A 21,896-nucleotide genomic window follows, 5' to 3' on the forward strand; every position below is an offset into this window, starting at 1 on the left:
TTTAGCTGCCAGGTTCTTGTCTTATAGGCTATTCTTGGTCAAATTTGTAGTATGCTTGGCTAATGAGAACTGAAGCTGGAGCGTGAGCCTTATTTATAAGCAAAATGTTTTATTAAGCTAGGTAAGTTTAAAATACAACAAAAACATATTGTGATTATCATGTCCATAGTTTAGTCTAACGTTCTGCATTATCAGATGTTTAATTCTGCATAGAAAAATGCAATTTACGAAGACTTTCATAATCATTTTAGTGGTTATAATTATGTGTCACCAGTCTAGCTGTTAAATTTCTCTTTGTATATAGTAGTACTAATATTCATCTCCCTATATAGGAACATTTGCTTTCTGGGTCATGAGCAGAAATACAAAATGCAAAGTAAGCATATATCATTACACTTGTCACTAAATGTCCATATCTCATGACTCTCCCTTATTTTGGAATTAGCATGGCAAGGTTATTTTTCCACGGAATTCAATGAAAAAAATATTTCAGTCAAGTGCTTCCTCAGTTTTTACATATAGTAATTGTTTGTCTAATGTGTTTGATTTGGCCAGTTTTTATTATTGCGTTTTGTATAGTTCAACATTTGATGGAATGCAGAATCGGATAAATGATACTGAAATTTCTTCTGCTATTATAAAGTTTTCTGAATTTATTTTTTTGAAGAGGTACAGGAAGGTACTCCTAATTTTCTCTTTAATTTATATTCATATCTCTTGCTGAAAGTTTTACCCAATTGATCTGTTAGTTCCAGGGATGATGTTTTGTTTTTGTTTAAAAAACAAAAATAAAAAAATATTCACCTGTTCCCAAAAACTGCATCTGTATTGATTTATTTTGTATACCTTTATATCTTCCAGGTTGCTGGACGGAAAGGATTTCCTCATGTTATCTATGCTCGACTTTGGAGGTGGCCAGATCTTCACAAAAATGAACTGAAGCATGTCAAATACTGTCAATATGCCTTTGACCTAAAGTGCGACAGTGTGTGTGTGAACCCCTATCACTATGAACGGGTTGTGTCTCCAGGCATTGGTGAGTGAGCATTCGTCTCAGGTATTTTACACAACTGCTGTGAAGCATTTATATGTAGAATTAGAAGTGAACTTTCAAAAAATATGAAATGATATTGTAGAACTAGAAGGACTTCAGTCACTGTATGATTATAGAAAACAGTAAATCAGAAATAGAACCACTTTGATGTCTTAAGATAATTGTTCCAAATGAAGTAATTTTTATTGTCAAGTTATTTTACATTAATATATTTTTGGGGCTTTTGGTTATTTAGTGAAATTTAATAAGCAACGTGGTTCAGACATTGTTTATTGAATATTAACTGTCCAGAATGTTAATCTGTGTAATCCTAATGGAACATAAATGAAAGCAAGTTCAAGATGGCTGTGCCTTTATTATTATCCAAGCCAGAACTTGTGTGTGAGTTGGGAGGGTTGTAGTTTTTATGATGGTTTTTATTTTTCTTGAGCTTTTGTAAAGTTTTTATTTCCCCTTGTTGATAAATAAGGTATTATCTTTTGATTGACCTATCTTAAATACAGTATACAAGTATCTGTAACTGACTAGTTTCACAACATGAGTTTCATTTAAAGCTTTATATATTATATAATATAGTATATTGACTCTTTGTAAATACATGGTAATGAGGCTTGAAAGATACCTAAGACAGAATGAGCTCTTTGGTTAAGTACTGCCTTCCAGTTTTTGTGCGAGAGTACAATGTAAATCGATTTATGGCTGTTTTTCTCCTCCTATTATTTCTTAATATTGTCCAGTAATTTGTGAGCAGCATTCTAAGTTTCTATAACACACTCTGCCATAGAAAGGAAAACTATTCAAGACATCAGACATCCTGCACAGTAGCATAATCTATCCACCCCCATATTATGGCAAATGGTACATGACCATCAATGCTCACACTATTAGATCCAGTGGCTGTTAATAGAGAGTCTCCACAGGCCATAAAGGTACACAGCTGCAACATCTATTGATAATTATGTGGGCATCTCTTGTATATATTTGTATGATGTAGCTTTTAATATATGGTGGCTTTTACGTACCACCACAAATCTGTATGGGATGAGTAAGTAGGAATCTTATTGTACTATGAATATGACAACAAATAAGAATATGAATTTAAAAATAAAATCACTAGAGATGTAATGTGTTTGACAAGCTTCTGTTTTTCTGTGACGTTTAATTTTATTTAAACTAAACTTTGGCATTTAATAACCAAGCATTTGAAAGCCTTGAGGTTGATAGGAATCATATTTTGAGTAAATAGAGATTAAAAAGTACATATGTTCCCTGACTGCTTCACTATTTATTGCTTTATTGATCTCTACTAATTTCTTTCTTGTTGTCTACTCATCACATCTCTCGTTCAAAAGCGTTACACTTTCTCATAGAGTCTCTGTGTCTTTAAACGTTTCCCACAGTCCTGTCCCCAACTTGTAAATAAAGCATCATCTCTGAGTGCTCTAAATATTGTATCTTGCTTTCCTTCACAACTTTGTCACCTATTATACATTTCCATAAACATACTATATCTCTTCTCCGCCAGTGTGAAAAGGAGTCATTACCTTGTAACTGGACTACAGCTATTATTCAGAGGTTTTCGTGTATAAGGGACTATCCAAGTTCAGATAGTGGTCCTAAAAGGGGCATTTTACAGAGCTGATCTTGTATGTGACCAAAGATTAGCTCCTGTGCATTGAAATGTGAGTTACTACTGTAATTTATAGTGAATATTTCTAGTTTCAGAATAAAATCAACATGGATGCTTAAAAACAAAAATAAAGCATTGTGCTATTACTGAGTTTCTAATGCTAGATAACAATTTGCCTTTGAAGATTCATTCATGTCTAGTCAGCATGTATCAGTGCTGTTCCCTTTCATATGTCATACCTAAAACGATGGGCTACAGATTTTTTTCTTTGTCAGGAAATATCTTGAAAATGGCCCAATATCTGGGCAACACCCAAGATCAGTGACAGAAGTATGGTTTGCCACACTGGAGCAAATTGTACTGGAGAATTATTGAATGAGGGTGCATGAGTTAGCAGACACTACTTTGTAGATGAGTTGAACTCATTGTTTGTGAACATTTCAAAATGAGTAACGGCTGTACACGTTGAATACCACCTCATAAAATGAAACATTATCTCATCTGATGCTCCATTTTGCTCCACTGACAATCTCAATGTAATGAAGTGCTTCATAACTGGAAATATAACTTGGATACCTGGCTAGCATGCATTCATGCCACACTGGGTGACCAAAAGACCAATCAAAACTTGAATCAATTGAAGCATAATGATTCTTGAGCATCAAAAATTCGAGGGGGAAAAGCCAGTGCTGTTAAGATCATGTGCACAATTATTTTGGTGATTAGGCTGTTTTGCTTTAACGTTTGCAACAATCCATTTGGATGAAGAGACAATTCAATAGATTCAACTTGTCTGTTTTTGAATTAGTCTCAGCCTGCTCCAGAATGAGAAGCTTTCATTTGAACAAAGTCTTTTCAGAGTTCTCTGAATTCCACAGTCTTGGAAATAACTTTTAAATGTCCCACCCTTAAAGGTGATGCAATGTAAGAAACATAAGTGCAAACGGCATTATTGTACCCAATGATAGTTATTTCTACTTCACAGTGGCCTCATTTTTTGTATACTCATCAAGCAGAACCTCTATGCTCTTTGCCCTTTCTCCAACATTACTGTATCCCTCCATATTTAAAGACAGAATATTATTTAGAAGGACATGGCCTATAGTTTTGTACTTTTCACAGTCATCACTACAAAGAGCTTTACACATGAAGTTTACTTGTTTACAAATACCTTTTCAATTCAGTTTGTCCTCGAATCTTCTAGCACAATGCAAGAATATTTTTAGTAATCCCTCTTCTGCGGATTCTAGATATGACATAGCTGACATTATTAATAATGCTGACAATATTAATAAATGTGTGTCAAATTAGAAGTAAATATCAGATATAAATGCACAGCTTAAATTGGACTGACGAAGTAGCAAACAATGCAAGTAACCCACATGATTCATTAGTGCCAACTGATTGGCTGAGCACTCATTTACATAATGGAGTCTCGGTCACAATTGAAGCAAATAATTGTTTTGTGAGTTAACAGTTTAATAGTCAGTGAGTTTTGTAGTCCTGGAGTTGTATGGATTGTAGCACTATTGCCTACTGTATGACTCAGTGTCAGACTGACTGTTATTAAGTTTGTCAGTATGAAATGGCAGAGGGTACTTTCTTTAGGCATCACTTGTCATAAAGGTCCTGTATTAATGGACGTATGGCACCAGTGATAAGAATAATTTAATACTTTAATTCATGATTATTCAAAAATACCTGGAAAATGTAAATTTATTTCAGTATTCTCTTATTTTTATTAAATGGTCCAACAGAAAAGAATAAAAAATGAAATGCCTTTGTATTTATCCAAGCAGATTTGTACATCCATTGTGCTTATTAGTTTCTTTACTTTATGCCAGGTTATCAAACCAAAGAAACTTTGTACTGGTATAACTCATGTCATATCCTTTTTCCCCTATGTAGGTTTATATATCTTATGATAATCCATTTCTCAATGTAACAGTAGACAAAAGGTAGGGTTGGCGCTTAATGCTTCTGTATTCATGTGTTCAGTGACATCCAAATCTGCATCACTGACTGAACTTTGTAGTGCTCTTGTTTCCTGAAACTCTTATCAGTTTCGTTGTCTAAAATAATGATATATACAGTGCACCTATGTGTAGATCATTGTCGAGCAACCGGTGTGCCGCAAAAACGTTTGTAAAATATTTAAAATTGCTAGTGTTTTTGAACTTTTGGTTGATTAAAAAGATAATGTTTAAAAAAAATATTTTATGTTGGAAAAACAGATAACTGAACACTTACAGAAATGAAGTCTAAGAAACGTGAGAGACTTCAAATGATCGGCGACAAGGAAATGCGCATCTGTCTTTCGAAAATTGATCCTCGCATCAATCTCATGTGCTGAAAAACAATCTCAACATTCACATTAATATATATATATATTAATATAAAAAATATAAATTTTTTTTTTATTTTTTTTTTCCAGAAAAAGGTGCTTTACAAAAATAAGTTTTGTAGATAAAAAAGTCAAATACTCAACTGTTTATTTCCAGCATCAAAATACACTTGCGCTCAGCAATTGTAGGTTAAGGGCCTTGCTGAAGGGCCCAACAGAGCAGAGTCCCTATTGGCATTTACGGGATTCAAACCATCAACCTTCCGATTGACATTGCAGATCCCTAGCCTCAGAGGAACCACTCCACCTTTTAAACATATTTGTAACTTACTGTGAAATCTAAAGAAGTCAAAGGTAAAAATTAATTGGAATTATTGGCATAGTGTGCTTGTATCAGTATACATTTTAAAGCATCAGGCATACACAGAAATAATCTAGATGCTTAGATACTGTATATATCTAGAATATAAATAAATATACACACGCTCACTCAGATTCTAGAATATGTGTTTCTACCACCTGTGCTGAATATTTTTGTGTGTGCCATTTATTTAAAGTAATGCCGTATGAATAAATGTTAGTGTCTATTTTCACTTGTACCAAAACAGCTGCAGCATTCCTCCAAAGCCAACATTTGATTTTCATTTTAAAATTATGTTGGATGAACCCAGACCTTGTCTTAATAAGACATATGATTAACAAATGAGGTGCCTAATTTAAGTGGAACCTGTATTCATATATATTGGTAGAAAAGTTTCAAGTGAAGTTTGTTTTATCGGGTACTGTCTGTTTAATATTCATTACCAAAGGCTGGGTAAAACAGAGTAGCAGCTGGCACTTAATAGGGTACAGAATCTACAGTGTTCTTCTGATTTAGTGAGCCACATAAATCACCCAGGACTCGAAGCATAGGGAAAGGTGAGTATGTGAAAAAACTTGTTTGTATTCTATTTTGAAGTATTTCCTCCTAGGACTTGTAGTAGTGTTTTATTTAAGAAATAATTTTGACCTTGAGATTGTCCTTGACAGTAAGGCTATTTTGAATCCTTTACTTCTATTTACATTAGCCTGTTATCGATCAGTCAATAATGATTTGATTTTTAATGTGCTTTTAATTGTGATTTTTTTTTTTCATCATTCTAAATTTCATTAAAATATTAATGAAAGCAATGAAATAGACTTCTGTCTTGCTTGAGGTGTAATGTGAAGAGGAATTAGAACAGAGTAGTTAGCCTGGTTAACGTAAAAACACCACACAGCTCAAATTCCTGTAAAATGCCTTATCATGGTTAAAATTTCCAAAAGGTAAAATCATGGGAGGTGGCATAGTATAATTGTTCCATGAAATCTTTCTAATGGGATCTGTGACCCTCCACACTCTTACTTATTTACTTATTTATCTGTTATTACTGTAGAAAACTTTGTGTGCTATATAAATGTTGTTTTCAAATAAATGGCTATGAAAGTTGTAAAAGCATCCTAAACAGGTCACAATACGAAATATCAGATTTTATAGAAAGTTATGCTATGTGTTGCTTACAAAATATAGTCCTCCATGCTGCAGGATAGCAAAAGTTTTACATTTGTTATGTGCAGATGTGTATTAGAAAAAATGTCACATGTACAGAGTATGGTGTAATTAATACCAACATGTCTGTCAGTGCCATGGTGGATAATTTATTTAAAATACTTAAAACAGTAAAACAAAGAAAAAACACAGCAGTTACTATACTGTTGTCTTATCAGACATTTTTGCCTGTCAAAGTATTGTAATCAGAGTGCAACCACAGTCTCATTTTTGCACTTTTAGCATCTACATGCCACACTTATGCTTTTACTGGATGCTGCAATGTCTCTTTTCTGCTGCCATCATTACACCTACCTTACCATTCTTCTCGCTTGATTTGTCAAGATGCTGTTTCATGGTTTATAACTATATTTAGTCTGTTATTCCAGTTGTTAGCATAGGTATTCTTATGTGTGTGTTTATTAATTGAAATAATCTTGTGGATGTTTGTTTCCCTTGTCTGGCAAATACTAACTTTAATACTTAAATTTTACACCACATTTTCTTCTTTGTACTTGTCATTGATGTTTTTCTACAACAGTAATCCCAGTTAAATTAATCAAAGACAAGCAAAAATCCAGTTTCTTCATCTCCAGTGCTGTTCTAATAAGATTTCAGTTTCAAAAAATTGAGGACCTTAAATTGCTATTCACTGTTAACAATATCCTAAAATAAAATTAGTATTTATTTTTTATTACAGACTTATCTGGCTTGACTTTGCAGAGCAATGGTAAGTAATTTTATGGTTAGACTAGAAAATTGACTATTTGAATTTAAAATCTTTATGTAAAATAAATAAATAAAATTCACCACAACTTACTGTATTTCATGGCAATCTTAGTTAATCCCTTGATCTTAATAATAACCTGAAAGCAAATATTATCTTTGTAAGCTGCAGCACTGCCTAATTATCTTCTGAGGTGTCATTTAGTTAAAATGGAAAAGCTGCCTTCATTTGTCAATAGAAAAACCATTTAGGAGCTCAACAGTACTCTGCTTGCTTGCTTGCTCATGTTTTATCTCTCAACCTTTAGCCACAAAAGGAGAAGTTGTATGATCCATACCTGAAATTCTGTTTTCTTGCTTTCATAATGTCTGTGGTCAGTTTTTTTTTTTTTTTTTTTTTTTTTTTGCGTTGGGGCTGTGGATAGAGAGAGACATGTTATGAGGGTCTTTAAGATATCTCCTGATTCAAAAATGTTTTAAGGATTTGTTTACAGGTATTATCAAAAGCTTTTCTCTGTTTATGCATAAAATAGTTAATGTATATTTAAATAAACCCAAAACAACAAAGTCTATAACAAAACTGTTTGCTTTACACTAGTTTGTCATTGAGGAGAATTGTGTCCTATATTGTTTTGGCTTTCAGATTTTACATTGAAAAAATGAAATTACATAAATTAATTCTGTAATTGTACATCAGTGATTGAGGCTTTAAAATTAAGTGTTCTGCGTCACATTTGTTGTTGTGAGTCTCTGAAATACTAAATGCTTGGTATCTAGTTAAATATTTCAGACCACTGGCATAAGTGTTCCATAATACTCATCTAAACTGATTTTTAATTGGCACAGCTACAAGCTTAGTATGAAATTGTATTTATTTATTTGGATATTGGTGACAGCACAGCACTAATGGTGAAGTAGATATGTAAGGAATGTATTGCTCCAAGATAAAGTGTATATATAAAAAAGGAAAAATCTGTAGCATTTACTAGCCCCATACTGTGTGCTGCACATTTCCATTTTAATAATTATTCAATTTTATCTTGTTACTTTGAATTATGTTTTATCTGGTTCTTTGTGGTTGTGCTCTTGGTGAATGCAGATTTAATATTTTTTATGTATCTGTGTATGTGTATAAAAATATATATGTAATATTTTCCACCCCTGTTCTTCTTACAGCTCCTTCAGGCCTTCTAGTCAAGGATGAGTATCATGATTATGTGGAGGGACAGCAGTCTTTCTCCAGTGTGGAAGGGCATTCAATCCAAACCATTCAACATCCTGCTAGCAGCCGATCAGTTAATGAATCTTACACAATGCCATCTATTTTAAATAATCCTGAATCTAGTAGTTCAACTTCAACTAGCTTTCCCAGCATTCCTGTGGCCTCTTCAAGTAAGATATTTTTTTTCTCTCTACTTTAAGGTCTTTATTTTGTTTTTTTGTAACTTTTTGCATTGGGTGGTGGGTGTATATGATCATTTATTATAACCAATATTTAATACTGAAAACATGCCTTGCAATATTTCAGAAAGCTGAGGGTTTGCTTTAAAAAGCAGGAAAAACTCCAGTGAATTTCTGATCTCTAGGCTAGTTTGGGCAGTCCAATCTTACACAGACTTCTACAGCTAGCTTCAGTAGCAGGTTAAGGGGTCTTTGCCACCTAAGAGTATATTAGTTTTTTGTGGTGTTGGGTGGACTGGCTAGTCAAAGTGTAATTAGTGTTTTTTTTTTATACTTATGCAGCCAGTTTCTCTTTTATTTCCCTAACATCTTGTCCGTCAGATCTGCCCTTTCAAAATAACTAGACTGTAAATGCTTGGAGGTATTGATTTAGCATTTCCATTTCATGTTGCTTGGAACATTTTTAATTAGAGAGAAGCAAACACATTCACATAATGTAAAGGTTCCATGACCAACAACATTTTTTTCCTCTGCCCTCTTAACTTGAGCTGTCGTGAATAATGAGTTGGTGTTTGTTTTACCCCGCACTAGTTTCAGCATTGTGTTAACCAAACCGTATTACTCAATGTTAAACAGTATTGTGTGGTGTAGGTTGTGTTTTTTAAACCAATGTTTTTACACATTAGATGGCTTTTTGTAATGTTAAATGGTTAGCTTGTAATCAGCATTAGGAACTTGAACAACCTTCAAGAGACTTTGGTTTTGAATCTATACTTGTACTAAAAACAGCTTTTTAAATGCTTCACTTTTACCCTAAAGTATTGATTTTCTAATTATCCTATTAGGTTTCACTGTTAAACCTGAATTTTCTGTCTTACTGCTGTTTTCTGCTAGAACTGACTAGCTTTCATTGCAGTGAGCTAAATCTAGTGTCCATGCTCATTAATGATAATGGAAAATTACTATCATATTTCAGATTTTTCTTCTGTCATTATTGTAGATGTAAAATTGCCATTTTACAGAGCCTGTTCATGGTGAGCAATACTCATTTTATGTATCGCTGCCAACATGCAGTTTCACACACATTATGAAAAAAAAAAAGCAATTAATTGCTTATATTCATATCACCTGTGTTTTCATTTTTGATGATTCTTAAATTGGGGTAAGGGTTATATTTTGGTCGTATTTTTTTCTTCTTTGTCCAGTTGTTCCTCACCGTCGCACTTAACTATGATCCCATGGTGCATAATATCACATCATATCCCCTGCCCCAGATGTGTAGGAACACCTGGAAGGTCATTATACTACAACATTTCGTATTTTTAGTCGTTTCATTTTCTAATACATAGACTCGTAGTACCTTAGTTTATGATAATTTAGATAGATACTTTATTAATCCCAAGGGGAAATTCACATAATCCAGCAGCAGTATACTGATACAAAGAAACAATATTAAATTAAATAGTAATAAAAATAAAAATGAAAAAAATAAATAAAAATAAAATTAATGTTAGCATTTACTCCCCCGGGTGGAATTGAAGAGTCGCATAGTGTGGGGGAGGAACGATCTCCTCAGTCTGTCAGTGGAGCAGGACAGTGACAAAAGTCTGCCACTGGAGCTACTCCTCTGCCTGGAGATGACACTGTTCAGTGGATGCAGTGGATTCTTCATGATTGACAGGAGTTTGCTTAATGCCCGTCGCTCTGCCACAGATGTTAAACTGTCCAACTTTACTCCTATGGGGGGAATAAAGATATTAACAATGACCACTACTACTGGCCATCAGGAATAAAAAAATAAACTTGTGTGGCAGTAGGGGGCGCTAGTGCTCCCTTGAACCCTCAGGGATGACTCCAAACACCAGGTAAAAGTCCAAGACTCTTTTTATTTTCTTTTCCGACAGAAGTGCACCAAGCACCTTCCACACTACTCATAAACTATTCAATATTAATCAATAAACACAATTATATTCTCACCTCCTCGCCCAGACACTTTGCTCCTCTCCCACCCAGCACAGCTCGGTGTCTGGACTGAGGCACTGTCCTTTTATAGCCCCTGACCCGGAGGTGTTCCTTTCCCAACAGTCCACAGTTCCTTATTCCTTCCGGGTCAGGGCAATCAGTCTTTTACTTCACCCCGGGAGCACGCCATTCCTTCCCGTCATGTGACCGTAACGTACTTCCGGGTCATAAGGCACAACAGAGCCCACAAGCCCCCCCACAGTGACTCCTGGTGGTCCCCAAGGTATCCAGCAGGGCTGCGTATAAATACTACAAAGTCCATGAGGCCCTGCTGGACCTTGGGGCACTATCCTGCTGTCGGGAGGGCTCCTCCTGGCGGCCTGGGGGTGAGGACCGGCATGGTAAGCCGGCAGTCCTCCACACTTGTGTTAAATGCCTGTCACAAGTGATTTTTATTTTCATTTTTATTAAGCAGCGATGCACGGTGTTCCCGACTCTGCTTTCTCTTTAATGATATCACGTTATGTACACAGAGAATCCAATTTTTGTGCTTTTTTTAACACAACATTTATAGTATTGCGTAGTTAAAATGTAGGTTGAATAGAGTTGTGGAATTTGGCAGTGTTTCCTGAGGGTTACATTTGTGACAAATTTTAAGTGACTGTGTGACTCATAAGCACTTCATGCTTTCCAAACACACAGTGAGAAAACAAATGTAAATAATATAAGAAGCTAGAAAATGTATGTTTGGCATAACATTTTGATGTACTCGATGACTCTTTGATGAACAAACTAAAAATGTTTCACCTTTCAACTCAGTTAAGTCATTTATTGCATTTTTATTGAACGCTTACATAATTCTTAGATTCATTTCTATGTAAGTTACTTCTGGCTTTGCTTTTTTTTTTTTATTTAACTGTTGACTTCCCTCAAGCAGCAGTTGAAGTGAGAAGGAGTACAATTGGTTTTATCACGTGCACACTTTGGCAAACTTGGATTCTGTGCCTCTCCTCTCTTTATCCAGATTCTGGGACCTTGATTTCCAAAGGAAATGCAAAATTTACTTTCATCAGAGAACATAACTTTGGACCACTCAGCAGCAGTTTTGTCTTTAGCCCAGGCAAGACGCTTCTGACGCTGTCTCTTGTTCAAGAGTGGCTTGACACAAGGAATGTGGCAGCTTGCCCATGTTATGCATATGTCTGTGCAAGGTGGTTCTTGAAGTACTGGCTCCAGCTGCAGTCCACTCTTTGTGAATCTCCCCCACAGTTTCGAATGGGTTTTGTTTCACAATCCTCTCCAGGGTGTGGTTATCCCTATTGCTTGTACAATTTTTTCTACCACATCTTTTCCTTCCCTTCATCTCTCTATTAATGTGCTTGGACACAGAGCTCTGTGAACAGCCAGCCTCTTTAGCAATGACCTTTTGTGTCTTGCCCTCCTTGTGCAAGGTGTCAATGGTCGTCTTTTGGACAACTGTCAAGTCAGCAGTCTTCCCCAAGATTGTGTAGCCTACAGAACTAGACTGAGAGACCATTTAAAGGCTTTTGCAGGTGTTTTGAGTTAATTAGCTGATTAGAGTGTGGCAACAAGTGTCTTCAATATTGAACCTTTTCACAATATTCTAATTTTCCAAGATACTGAATTTGGGACTTTCATTAGTTGTCAGTTATAATCAATAAAATTAAAAGAAATAAACATTTGAAATACATTAGTCTGTGTGTAATGAATGAATCTAATATACAAGTTTCACTTTTTGAATGGGATTACTGAAATAAATCAACTTTGTCATGATATTCTAATTTTATGACCGGCACCTGTACTTGCAGTAAATATAAGAGTGATTCTAGTTAATTGTGTTAAGAAAAAATGGGCCTGTGTAACATTGGACAAACAAATTCAGAATTAGGTTTGTTCCTGTGTATTTGCTTCATTCTTAGTCATTTTAATGCATATGAAACAAGTGATTTCAGTTTATCATGGTGTGAAGTTGTGATTCTTGTAATTGTATGCAAATTTTATCAAGTACTGTATTCCTGTACTTTTTAATTCTTTCAGTGTTTCAAATTTTGCATTACCTGCTTTTAGGCTTATGTTTAGCACTTATATGAAGAATGTTTATTCCTTTATGTAACACATGTGGCTCTTATGGCAATGTTGCATAAGTTGCTAATTTCTTTATCTGTTGTTGCATCAGGCCAGCCGAACACCATTTTACCAGGAAGTCACACTGATAACCTCCTTCCGATAACTTCAGGAACTCCACAGGGGTCTCAGCAGAATGGTTTCCAGGTTCACTCTACTATCTATCATCATAGTAAGTTTGGAAAAAATGAACATATTCTCTGTACAAGACATATTTTTAGGAGTAGGAAAGTGCACCTTTGTTTTTTCATAAAATACCCAAACATATTGTTGTTCTACATTTTTTACATTAGGTAGATTTCCGCCATATACCACAGGTATTTATACAGAGAAGGTGTTATAATTGTTCAGATGTTTCAATGCAGATTTTTCATTGGCTTTATATTAAACCTGATAAAACCACTTTTGGAGTCGCAGCCTTTCTGTCAGCATTGTGATTAGGACAGCTTCAATATTTAGTTAACATCATATGTACACATTATGTATGATGTATGAGTATGATTTGACCACTTCTGAAATGATGTGCATCAGTCAGGATGAAAGTCTGCAGACACTAACTTAAAAACAAATGACTGCATCCAAACAACATGTTAAAATAAAAAAAAAATGGTGGAAGCCTATTGATTTTAAGAAAAATGTGTCCAGTAGGATATGCTGCACAGAGAGAATTTTTTTTTTTTTTTTGGGCACTAATTTGTGCCCTAACCTAAGCACAGCTGAGGAAGAAAAGTATAAATTCTGTCAATAAAATATTATTTTTGTCATTTCATTTACAGTAATTCAGTTTTAGTCTGCATAGATTACATTTTTATGTAGGAAAAGTCATGCTGGACATTTCTTGAATACTACACAAATTAGTAATTAAAGGTTGTAGGTATTAATAGCTGCCTAGGCTATTTTTAATTTATTTTTAAAAGTTTTGACTGAGATTTTTGGTCAGTTGGCTTTTTTTTATTATTATTAATAGAACAATGATAAAGGCCCTAATAATGTCACCACAAACTTGGTTGGATGAAAGAGACCAACCACAATAGATGCTCATTCAAATACATATGTGAGTGTTTGGGTAACTTTTCATTACCTTTGGTCTAGAATGCAAGTCAAAAAATCATGGAAGTATTTTTCGTTTTCCCACATTTCAGACCAGTTGAAAACCATTTCATAATTTAGGTTTATGTGTATTATTTGTTCACTAGCCGAAGCCCGTCGTAGCATACGGCGGTGGAAGAATAGGAACGGAAAACAGTGAGAAGGGAATTCAGTATAACAAAGGCTTAGGAAACCACCGTCGCAGTATAACGAAAATAGCAAGGAGCGAAACCAATGCCAATGGTCGAGGGAGTACCTTCCTGTAGCAGGCTACGGAAAACATAGACATATATAGACGCCGCTTTCACTGTATTGCCCAGTCGACACGATAAGTCAGCGCATCCGCCCTATTGCGAGTGGTAAAAGTGCCATTTAATCTAATACAGGTAGACGTGGAAACCGGGTTTTCTGATGAAAAAACAATAACGTTTTAAACAGTATCATTTACATACAACAGATTTTGACGAATCGTTTACACGCAATTATTTATATCCATTTATACACTAAATGCGTGCGTATCCCATAGTCTTAGAGTTGGTGGCCGTGGCTCTGTGAGTTGGCGGGTGTGGCTCTTTGTCTTGCGTGTGGTGTAAAGTCAGCGTGGCTCAGATGTGCATATGGACTTTTGCACAGACGAAAGCGACTGAGGCTGTGTTTGGTGAGTTGTTGCGTGCCTCGAGAGCGACGCTGGACTCAGGAGGACGGTTACAGTTGCCGTGCGTGGCTCTGTTGTGCATATCCCATGACGCGGTAGGAGGGTTAAAGTTGGCGGGCGGGGCTCTATCAAGCGTATCCCATGGTCTTAGAGTTGGCGGGCAGGGCTCTGTCTTGCTTGCGCTCACTGTCTTGCGTGCCCTCAGTGTCTTCCTTGTGCTCAGTGTCTTGCATGCCTTTAGTGAATTATATAGATAAATATATACATATAGATACTTCAGTATGAAAGATGAAAGTCTTTAATCACTTCAGACCAACCTAGGCTTCCTATCTCCATGCACCCTTATGAGCTGATTTTTTTTTTCTGATGAGTTTCTGCATGTAATTGGTTTCATACAGAAAGAAAAAATATTTTCTAACAAATAGTGATATTTTATGTCAGACACCTTCAAAATGAGTTTTAAATTTTCTCTGGAAATCTTCAATAACATTTAGTGATTTTGCTTGATTAAACAGGTTCAAACTCTTCATGGTCAGGAAGCAGGATGGTCGCGCATACTCCCAACTTGCCTCATCACCAAAATGGGCATGTGCAACATCATCCTCCTATTCCTCATCTTGGGCATTACTGTAAGTATTCATTTAGATTTTTAAACTCATTTTCTCAAAAAGTATGTTGGTATGTTTACTTTAGGCTTGAAATAATAAATAACATATATTAACAGTATGAATAAGTTTTCAGTGTTGTGCTTCATTTCTATTGTTGAAATTAATTTGTGATTATTTCACTTTTCCAGGGCAAGTACACAATGATCTTGCATTCCAGCCTCCAATATCAAATCATCCAGGTTAGTTGCCCCTTTTCTCACTCTCTTCAAACAGAGCAGACAAGTAAAGCCTTTCATTATTATAAAATATATTCTGCATTTGTTGAATTTATAGTGTAAATGTTACTGCATTTGATAAATCCTAATAGCCTTCTTGGCAGATAAGCTCAGGCTTTTTGTTTTTGAAGAAGTACAATTTATTAGCATTTCTTTGCATATTTCAGACTACAATTGCTTACATATGTAAATGCTGCATGAGTTTGTTTTAACTATCACTGTGTTTAATTAGTAAATCTATTAAATTCTTTAAATCTGTTCTCTGGTTAGTGTTATACCCTTTTTTTTTTTTTTTTTTGAGCATGCTTTCTATTTGTTTTTGATTATTGCTTTCTCCATATCAGCTCCTGAATACTGGTGCTCCATTGCCTACTTTGAGATGGATGTTCAGGTAGGAGAGACTTTCAAAGTTCCTTCAACCTGCCCTGTGGTCACAGTGGATGGATATGTGGATCCTTCAGGTGGTGACCGCTTTTGTCTTGGACAGCTCTCCAATGTACACAGGACAGAAGCAATTGAGAGAGCCAGGTATAAAGCACCTTCAGTGCATATTTTGCAACATTATTTATTTATTTATTTATTTATTTATTTATTTATTTATTTATGTATGTATGTCCTTTATGAACATTTTGCTTCCTCAATCCATTTCGCAGGTTACACATTGGTAAAGGTGTTCAGTTGGAGTGCAAAGGGGAAGGAGATGTTTGGGTTAAATGCCTTAGCGACCATGCTGTTTTTGTTCAGAGCTACTACCTGGACAGGGAAGCAGGCCGTGCACCTGGAGATGCTGTTCACAAGATTTATCCAAGTGCATATATCAAGGTAGGTTTCACTCCACTCAGTTGAACAGTGTGACCATCATAAGTTCATAAGCTTGTGTATAAGGAAACAAGTCTACTATCTGTTTTCAGACTTTACAAAAACATTGTATAATAGAAGGTCATTTTAACAAATAATTTTTGCTGAACTGATAATTTCATAATTATGCTTAGAAATTCATGCAGTCCTAACTTCAAACATTCAGCTCCACCCTGCATTTAGTATTTTACCATTTTAAATTAAACCAAGTATTGTGTAGCTTAATGTAAGGCACCAGATCAGCAACAGTAGAATCAAGTGTATGAAATAAAGCACAGGTTTTTGCTCTCGCCTTCGGGAGGATGTCTCAGATATTTTACGTGATGTAAAATCCTGTGCCCAATTTTATTGTATGCCTTTCCTGTTGCCCTATTTACAAATTCTTGTAATATTAATATTTAAAGTTGTTAGAGTCTTTTGTCCTAATCTGTTTTATGCTGCTTAATATCATACCTTATGGTATGGCCTGCTTTAAATATTGCTATGTATTAGTTTTTAAAAAATGATGAAAAATATGAAGATAGGTAAAGACGCAGGCCCAAAAATTGCCTGTTACATTTTCTGAGACACCCGTATCAGTTGGTTTGAAGCCAAAAAGAGTCCAAACTGTAAAAGTTATGTTTGGCTTAAATATTCTTGCCGAACATATCCACCAACTTGGCAATCAGCAGTGACAAAAATAACTGTGATTATGGAACAAACTGTCCAGTCATTGCTCGCAAGAACATTATTCAGTGAAATCCCTTTTAGGTGCTTTAGCTTGCCCAGTTAGCACTGGGGATGATTATGGCTACTTTAGTGTTTGGAGGTTTATGCCTGCATATCTTTCCCAGTACAGGGTGTCCTGATTAACTGCTCAAATATTGCTGTCTGTTAATGTAAAGTATAGGATTCAATGTAAATGGATATTCAAGTAAGAATTATACTAGAAGCTATTAAAAGAGATGAAAACAAATCAGCAGATTAAAACGGGTAAAAAATACCTCTTGTGGAATATAAAATTGTCAGTGCCTTGTATTTGCTGTATTTCGTGACAAATATGTGAAAATAATAATTTAGCTTAAAACATTACTTGATACTGCCTTCCACACTAGTGTTATGCTTAGAATTTTAATAGAAATATATTAAACTTCGTACTGCTTTTATAAATATCAAATCAAAATTTGTTTCTCTCTTTGTGTGTGTTTTTTTTTTTTTTTAATGATCTGTAGGTGTTTGACCTGCGTCAGTGTCATCGCCAGATGCAACAGCAAGCTGCCACAGCTCAGGCTGCAGCTGCTGCGCAGGCAGCAGCAGTGGCAGGTAACATCCCTGGGCCAGGCTCTGTTGGCGGAATTGCACCAGCAATCAGTAAGTCCATATTATATCTGGAGCTTTGTGAATTTGTAAAAAATTCTGCAAACAAAATACAGAGTTTTTTACTCTTTTGGGGTACCATGGCCAAGAACCACATTGGTATTAAGAATGTAAACAATTAACCATTATTCAATTAACTTGTGTTAGGTCTATAGAACTCATTGACTATACAATGAATTTGCAATGAAAACCTAACACAGACTTAAATTAACAAATCTGTACAAGTAACACATTTTATAAATTTCAAATAAATGCAATATTTAAACCGTGTCTGATCGTTTTATGTCCGAAAGCAGAATAGAAGCCTTCAGTGAAAATGTTTGCTAAACCTAGCATGATTTGGGAGTTTTTCAAGCAAAAGGTTGATGATTTTGCTATGATCTGTGTAATGCTACACTGAAATACAAAAGCAGCATATCTACAGTGAATTGCTGCATGCAAAACAAGCATGCCTCTGCATCATGTATGACTTTGGGTATATTTGCACACAGCTTTATTTCTTGCTATGATAGAACAAGATGTGTTTCTAGCCAGTGTGGTTGATAGCGATTGTAGCTAATCAGTTATCTTGAGGCAGGCTACCACTTTCTTTCTGTCAGTAGCAGTATTGAAAGCATAAGACTGTTTACATAGAAGATACAAGAGCTGAAAATTCACTGCAGCCACAAAACCACAAAACGCAATTTAAACTTTTCCTGTAGTATTGTGCTAATAACTGAGAATTATATTACAGTAAGGTGCTACTACATACCTGATGAAGACCTGTATGAAATCGTCAGTAATACACACACATACAGTCTTCCAGAAAGATGTACATATATTTGACACCCTTGCTGATCAGCTGCTTCCATTTTCTATAGAATCACAAATTTGTTCAAGTTGAGTAGTCTGTCTCCTGCACAAAAAGTCTAAATTAGTGTAAGCCTTCCTAATTAGAAGTGTTCATAAGAAATGTAATGATTTACTTTAAGAGGTAAAAAGTACATAATAAACGAGAATAGTTGCATCAGATGTATGAAATATTAAAATGTGTGCTTCAACTCAAATGTTTAAAGTCTAAATATTCTCAATTGTAATAGAAATTTGTCATTTTCACTTTCTGGTATTAGTCAATAGAGGGCTAGATCCCTAGTAAAGGATCAAAATTATCATATTTGTAATCATCCATCCATTATCCAACCTGCTATATCCTAACTACAGGGTCACTGGGGGTCTGCTGGAGCCAATTCCAGCCAACACAATGCGCAAGGCAGGAAACAAACCCCAGGCAGGGCGCACACACACACACACACACAATAGGGACAATTTAGGATCGCCAATGCACCTAGCCAGCATGTCTTTGGACTGTGGGACGAAACCGTAGTACCTGGAGGAAACCCACACAGACACGGAGAGAAACTGCAAACTCCATGCAGGGAGGACCCGAGAAGTGAGCCCGGATCTCCTAACTGCAAGGCAGCAGCGCTACCACTGTGCCACTGTATATTTGTAATCACTGACCTTAAAATTGTCCAAAATGATAGCCCCACATGCTTATGTTTGAAATTTGTCATTTTTAATATTATGGGACTGGCTGTTAGAGGGCTAGAACCATGAGTAAATATATTTTTTATTAAGCAACCTTAAAATAGTACAAAGCAACACTCCATATGGCTATATTTTAATCCCTAAAGGACTAACTTTGACCCCTCGTATCGTATTAAGGGGTGAGCAGGTCCTCAGAAATTAACGCTACGTCGTGCGCGAGTTGCAGTACCAAAAAAGTCAGGGGGCGCAGTGTGCTAATAGTTGGAATGTGACGAGTCTCTGGTTACTATCTACATGTGGCAGAAGGCCGTTTTGCGGATTCCTACGAGATCGGTGTGCTTGCTTCGATGTTTGATGAATGGTTCGATGTGGTGAAGCAAAATGCCGACATACAGATGTATTCGTGGTGCTTTTATACTCAAGCGTCGTATATTCCCGTTCGTAATGACACGATACATTTTAAAAGTCTCACATACCGTCTTCTGTGCCGTCTTTTTTTTTTTTTTGCAACTTCACAACAGCAACATAATGTACAGCACTGTATTTGAGCCACTGAGAAAAAAAATTAAGGAGTTGGTGAAAACGTGTATTTTGTGATTAAAGTGGAAATTTCGGCTTTAATCTTGAAATGTCCACTTTAACTTCGTAGTTTACTTTATCATTAAAGCAGACTGTCATAAACGTCATCCCAGGATTAGATCACCAGACAGAACACATTAAATGTATGATATTCCAACTCTCTGCACATTTAGAGTCTTTAGATTTATACTTGATATCACTTTCATGGTGAAATGCATTAAAGTGTATATGTTACATTTTACAGATAAATTGTTAATTTCGTTTAAATAATGAATACTGATAATAATTACACACATGGGGGTGACACGGTGGCGGAGCGGTAGCACTGCTGTCTCACAGGGAGTCATGTCGCTGGTATTCACTGTTTGGATTCCACACTGTGCTCCAGTTTCCTACTAAAATGACGCTAGTATATGTGTGTGCTTGTATTCACCTTGCGATAAGCTGAGGCCTTGTACAGGGATTGTTTCTCACTCGTGCCCAATGCTTGCTGGAATGGACACATCCCTGGATTGATGGATTTAATCAATAAACATCATTTTCAGAGATATTGTGGTACGGTGTCATCGGAATTTAATGGGTGTTCTAGGCAACTTACAACACAGAGAAGCCGAACATGTTCTCACTGTGATAATGTCTCGCACTGTCACCTGGTGGATTCCTCCAGATTTACGTAAAGTACGTGCACAAGTATAAACACTACAATACTTGTGTAGCAGGAGCGTCCGCTGCAGCATGCATCGCGTGAAGTACAACCCCGGCCTTACAGTTAAGGTCATAATTATTAGCACCGTATGAGAAATTTTAACATCATTAATAAAACTTTACAAAGTGAAACATGCATTGATGTAAAATTAATCAATCAACTTTATTTACAATGCAAAATCACCATGATATATATCAACATGATATACATATAAGCAAATAAAACAGAAATGAAAATAAAGCATCAATGTTAAATGAATAATAACTAATAAAATTGAAATTGAATAACATTAAAAGTTTAAGATATGTCAACAAAGGAATAATATAATAAGGAACATTTCTAGGATGATAGACCTGACTGAAATCTAAGGCACATTATAATGAAGGGAGTAAAGGTAGGTTTTAGGTCTTGATTTAAAAGTCTCAGTTAAGTGTGCTTCTTTTACACATCATGGCAGACCATTCCAATAGGCAAATGCTCTTTGACCAACTGATTTTTTCTTAACTGAGGAAATGACCAAAAGACCAGCATTAAGAAAACAAAGAGTATGTCCCAGAATGTACAGTATAATTAACTGGTTTAGTTAAAAAACAAGTATTATATTACTGTATAGCATCTTTTTTTTAAATTGGAGTGCTTGAAATGATTATGTCCATGTGAATTTGTCAGGAAGCATTGCAGTAAAGTTAAATGTTCTGGTGACAAACCATACCTGAACACCATATGATTTGATTGGCTCAATCAGTTAGCACCACACTCTAATAAATGGACTGAAATGAGCAGGGCAAGTGGTACTTCAAGGAAACAGTGAGAGGCATCACGCTTACATTCTTTTCAAAAAAGTAATTTCATCATTCCAAAAACCACCATAACAAGTATGGGCCTCAGAGAAAAGATAGTGGATGCTTATCTTAAGGCTATATGGCCATTTCCAAGTGTTTCACTTTGTCCAGAACAGAACATAAAGTGACCCATTCTGTCAGAAACAAACCTGGTTGTGGTCACAAGCGCAAGATTTCAAAGACTTCGGAGAGGGAAATAATCAGACATGCCAGATCACTGCAAAAGGCCATTGCCACTGAACTGGCCTCTACTGGACTTAAAGTCCCCAAAAAGACTGTTGTTGGGGCTCTTCATTGTGGGAAGCTTCAAGGTAATCGGCCAAGGACAACTCTATTGCTCACATGGTGGCATATCAAAGCTAGACTGAAGTTTGCCCAAGACAATTTGAAACCTGGGGATGAATTTTGGAAGTCTGTCTTTTAGTCTAATGAGACAAAGCTGGAGCTGTTTGGGCACATGGGCACAGCTTTTGTACCCTAAAAACACCGTTCCCACAGTTAAACATGATGGTGGGAACATAATGTTGTGAGTCTGTTTTGGTGCTTCAGGCACAGAAAACCTTGTTCGGGTA

The 21,896-nt window shown here is 35.8% G+C and overlaps 1 protein-coding gene across 2 annotated transcripts in view; it reads left to right on the top strand.

Moving 5' to 3' along the window:
- smad4 (SMAD family member 4) overlaps window positions 1-21,896 on the top strand; it is a 55,576-nt gene that overhangs the window by 30,068 nt on the left and 3,612 nt on the right. For both annotated transcript variants that reach the window (XM_039750407.1, XM_039750406.1), the window contains 9 exons: window positions 862-1,036; window positions 7,296-7,325; window positions 8,498-8,713; window positions 12,882-13,001; window positions 15,089-15,202; window positions 15,370-15,420; window positions 15,801-15,984; window positions 16,110-16,278; window positions 17,526-17,664. In XM_039750407.1, the coding sequence (XP_039606341.1) occupies window positions 862-1,036; window positions 7,296-7,325; window positions 8,498-8,713; window positions 12,882-13,001; window positions 15,089-15,202; window positions 15,370-15,420; window positions 15,801-15,984; window positions 16,110-16,278; window positions 17,526-17,664 (1,198 nt within the window). The remainder of the gene's footprint in view (window positions 1-861; window positions 1,037-7,295; window positions 7,326-8,497; window positions 8,714-12,881; window positions 13,002-15,088; window positions 15,203-15,369; window positions 15,421-15,800; window positions 15,985-16,109; window positions 16,279-17,525; window positions 17,665-21,896) is intronic.

This window comes from Polypterus senegalus, chromosome 4 (genome assembly GCF_016835505.1).
Source record: "Polypterus senegalus isolate Bchr_013 chromosome 4, ASM1683550v1, whole genome shotgun sequence".
NCBI classification, from domain to species: Eukaryota; Metazoa; Chordata; class Cladistia; order Polypteriformes; family Polypteridae; genus Polypterus; species Polypterus senegalus.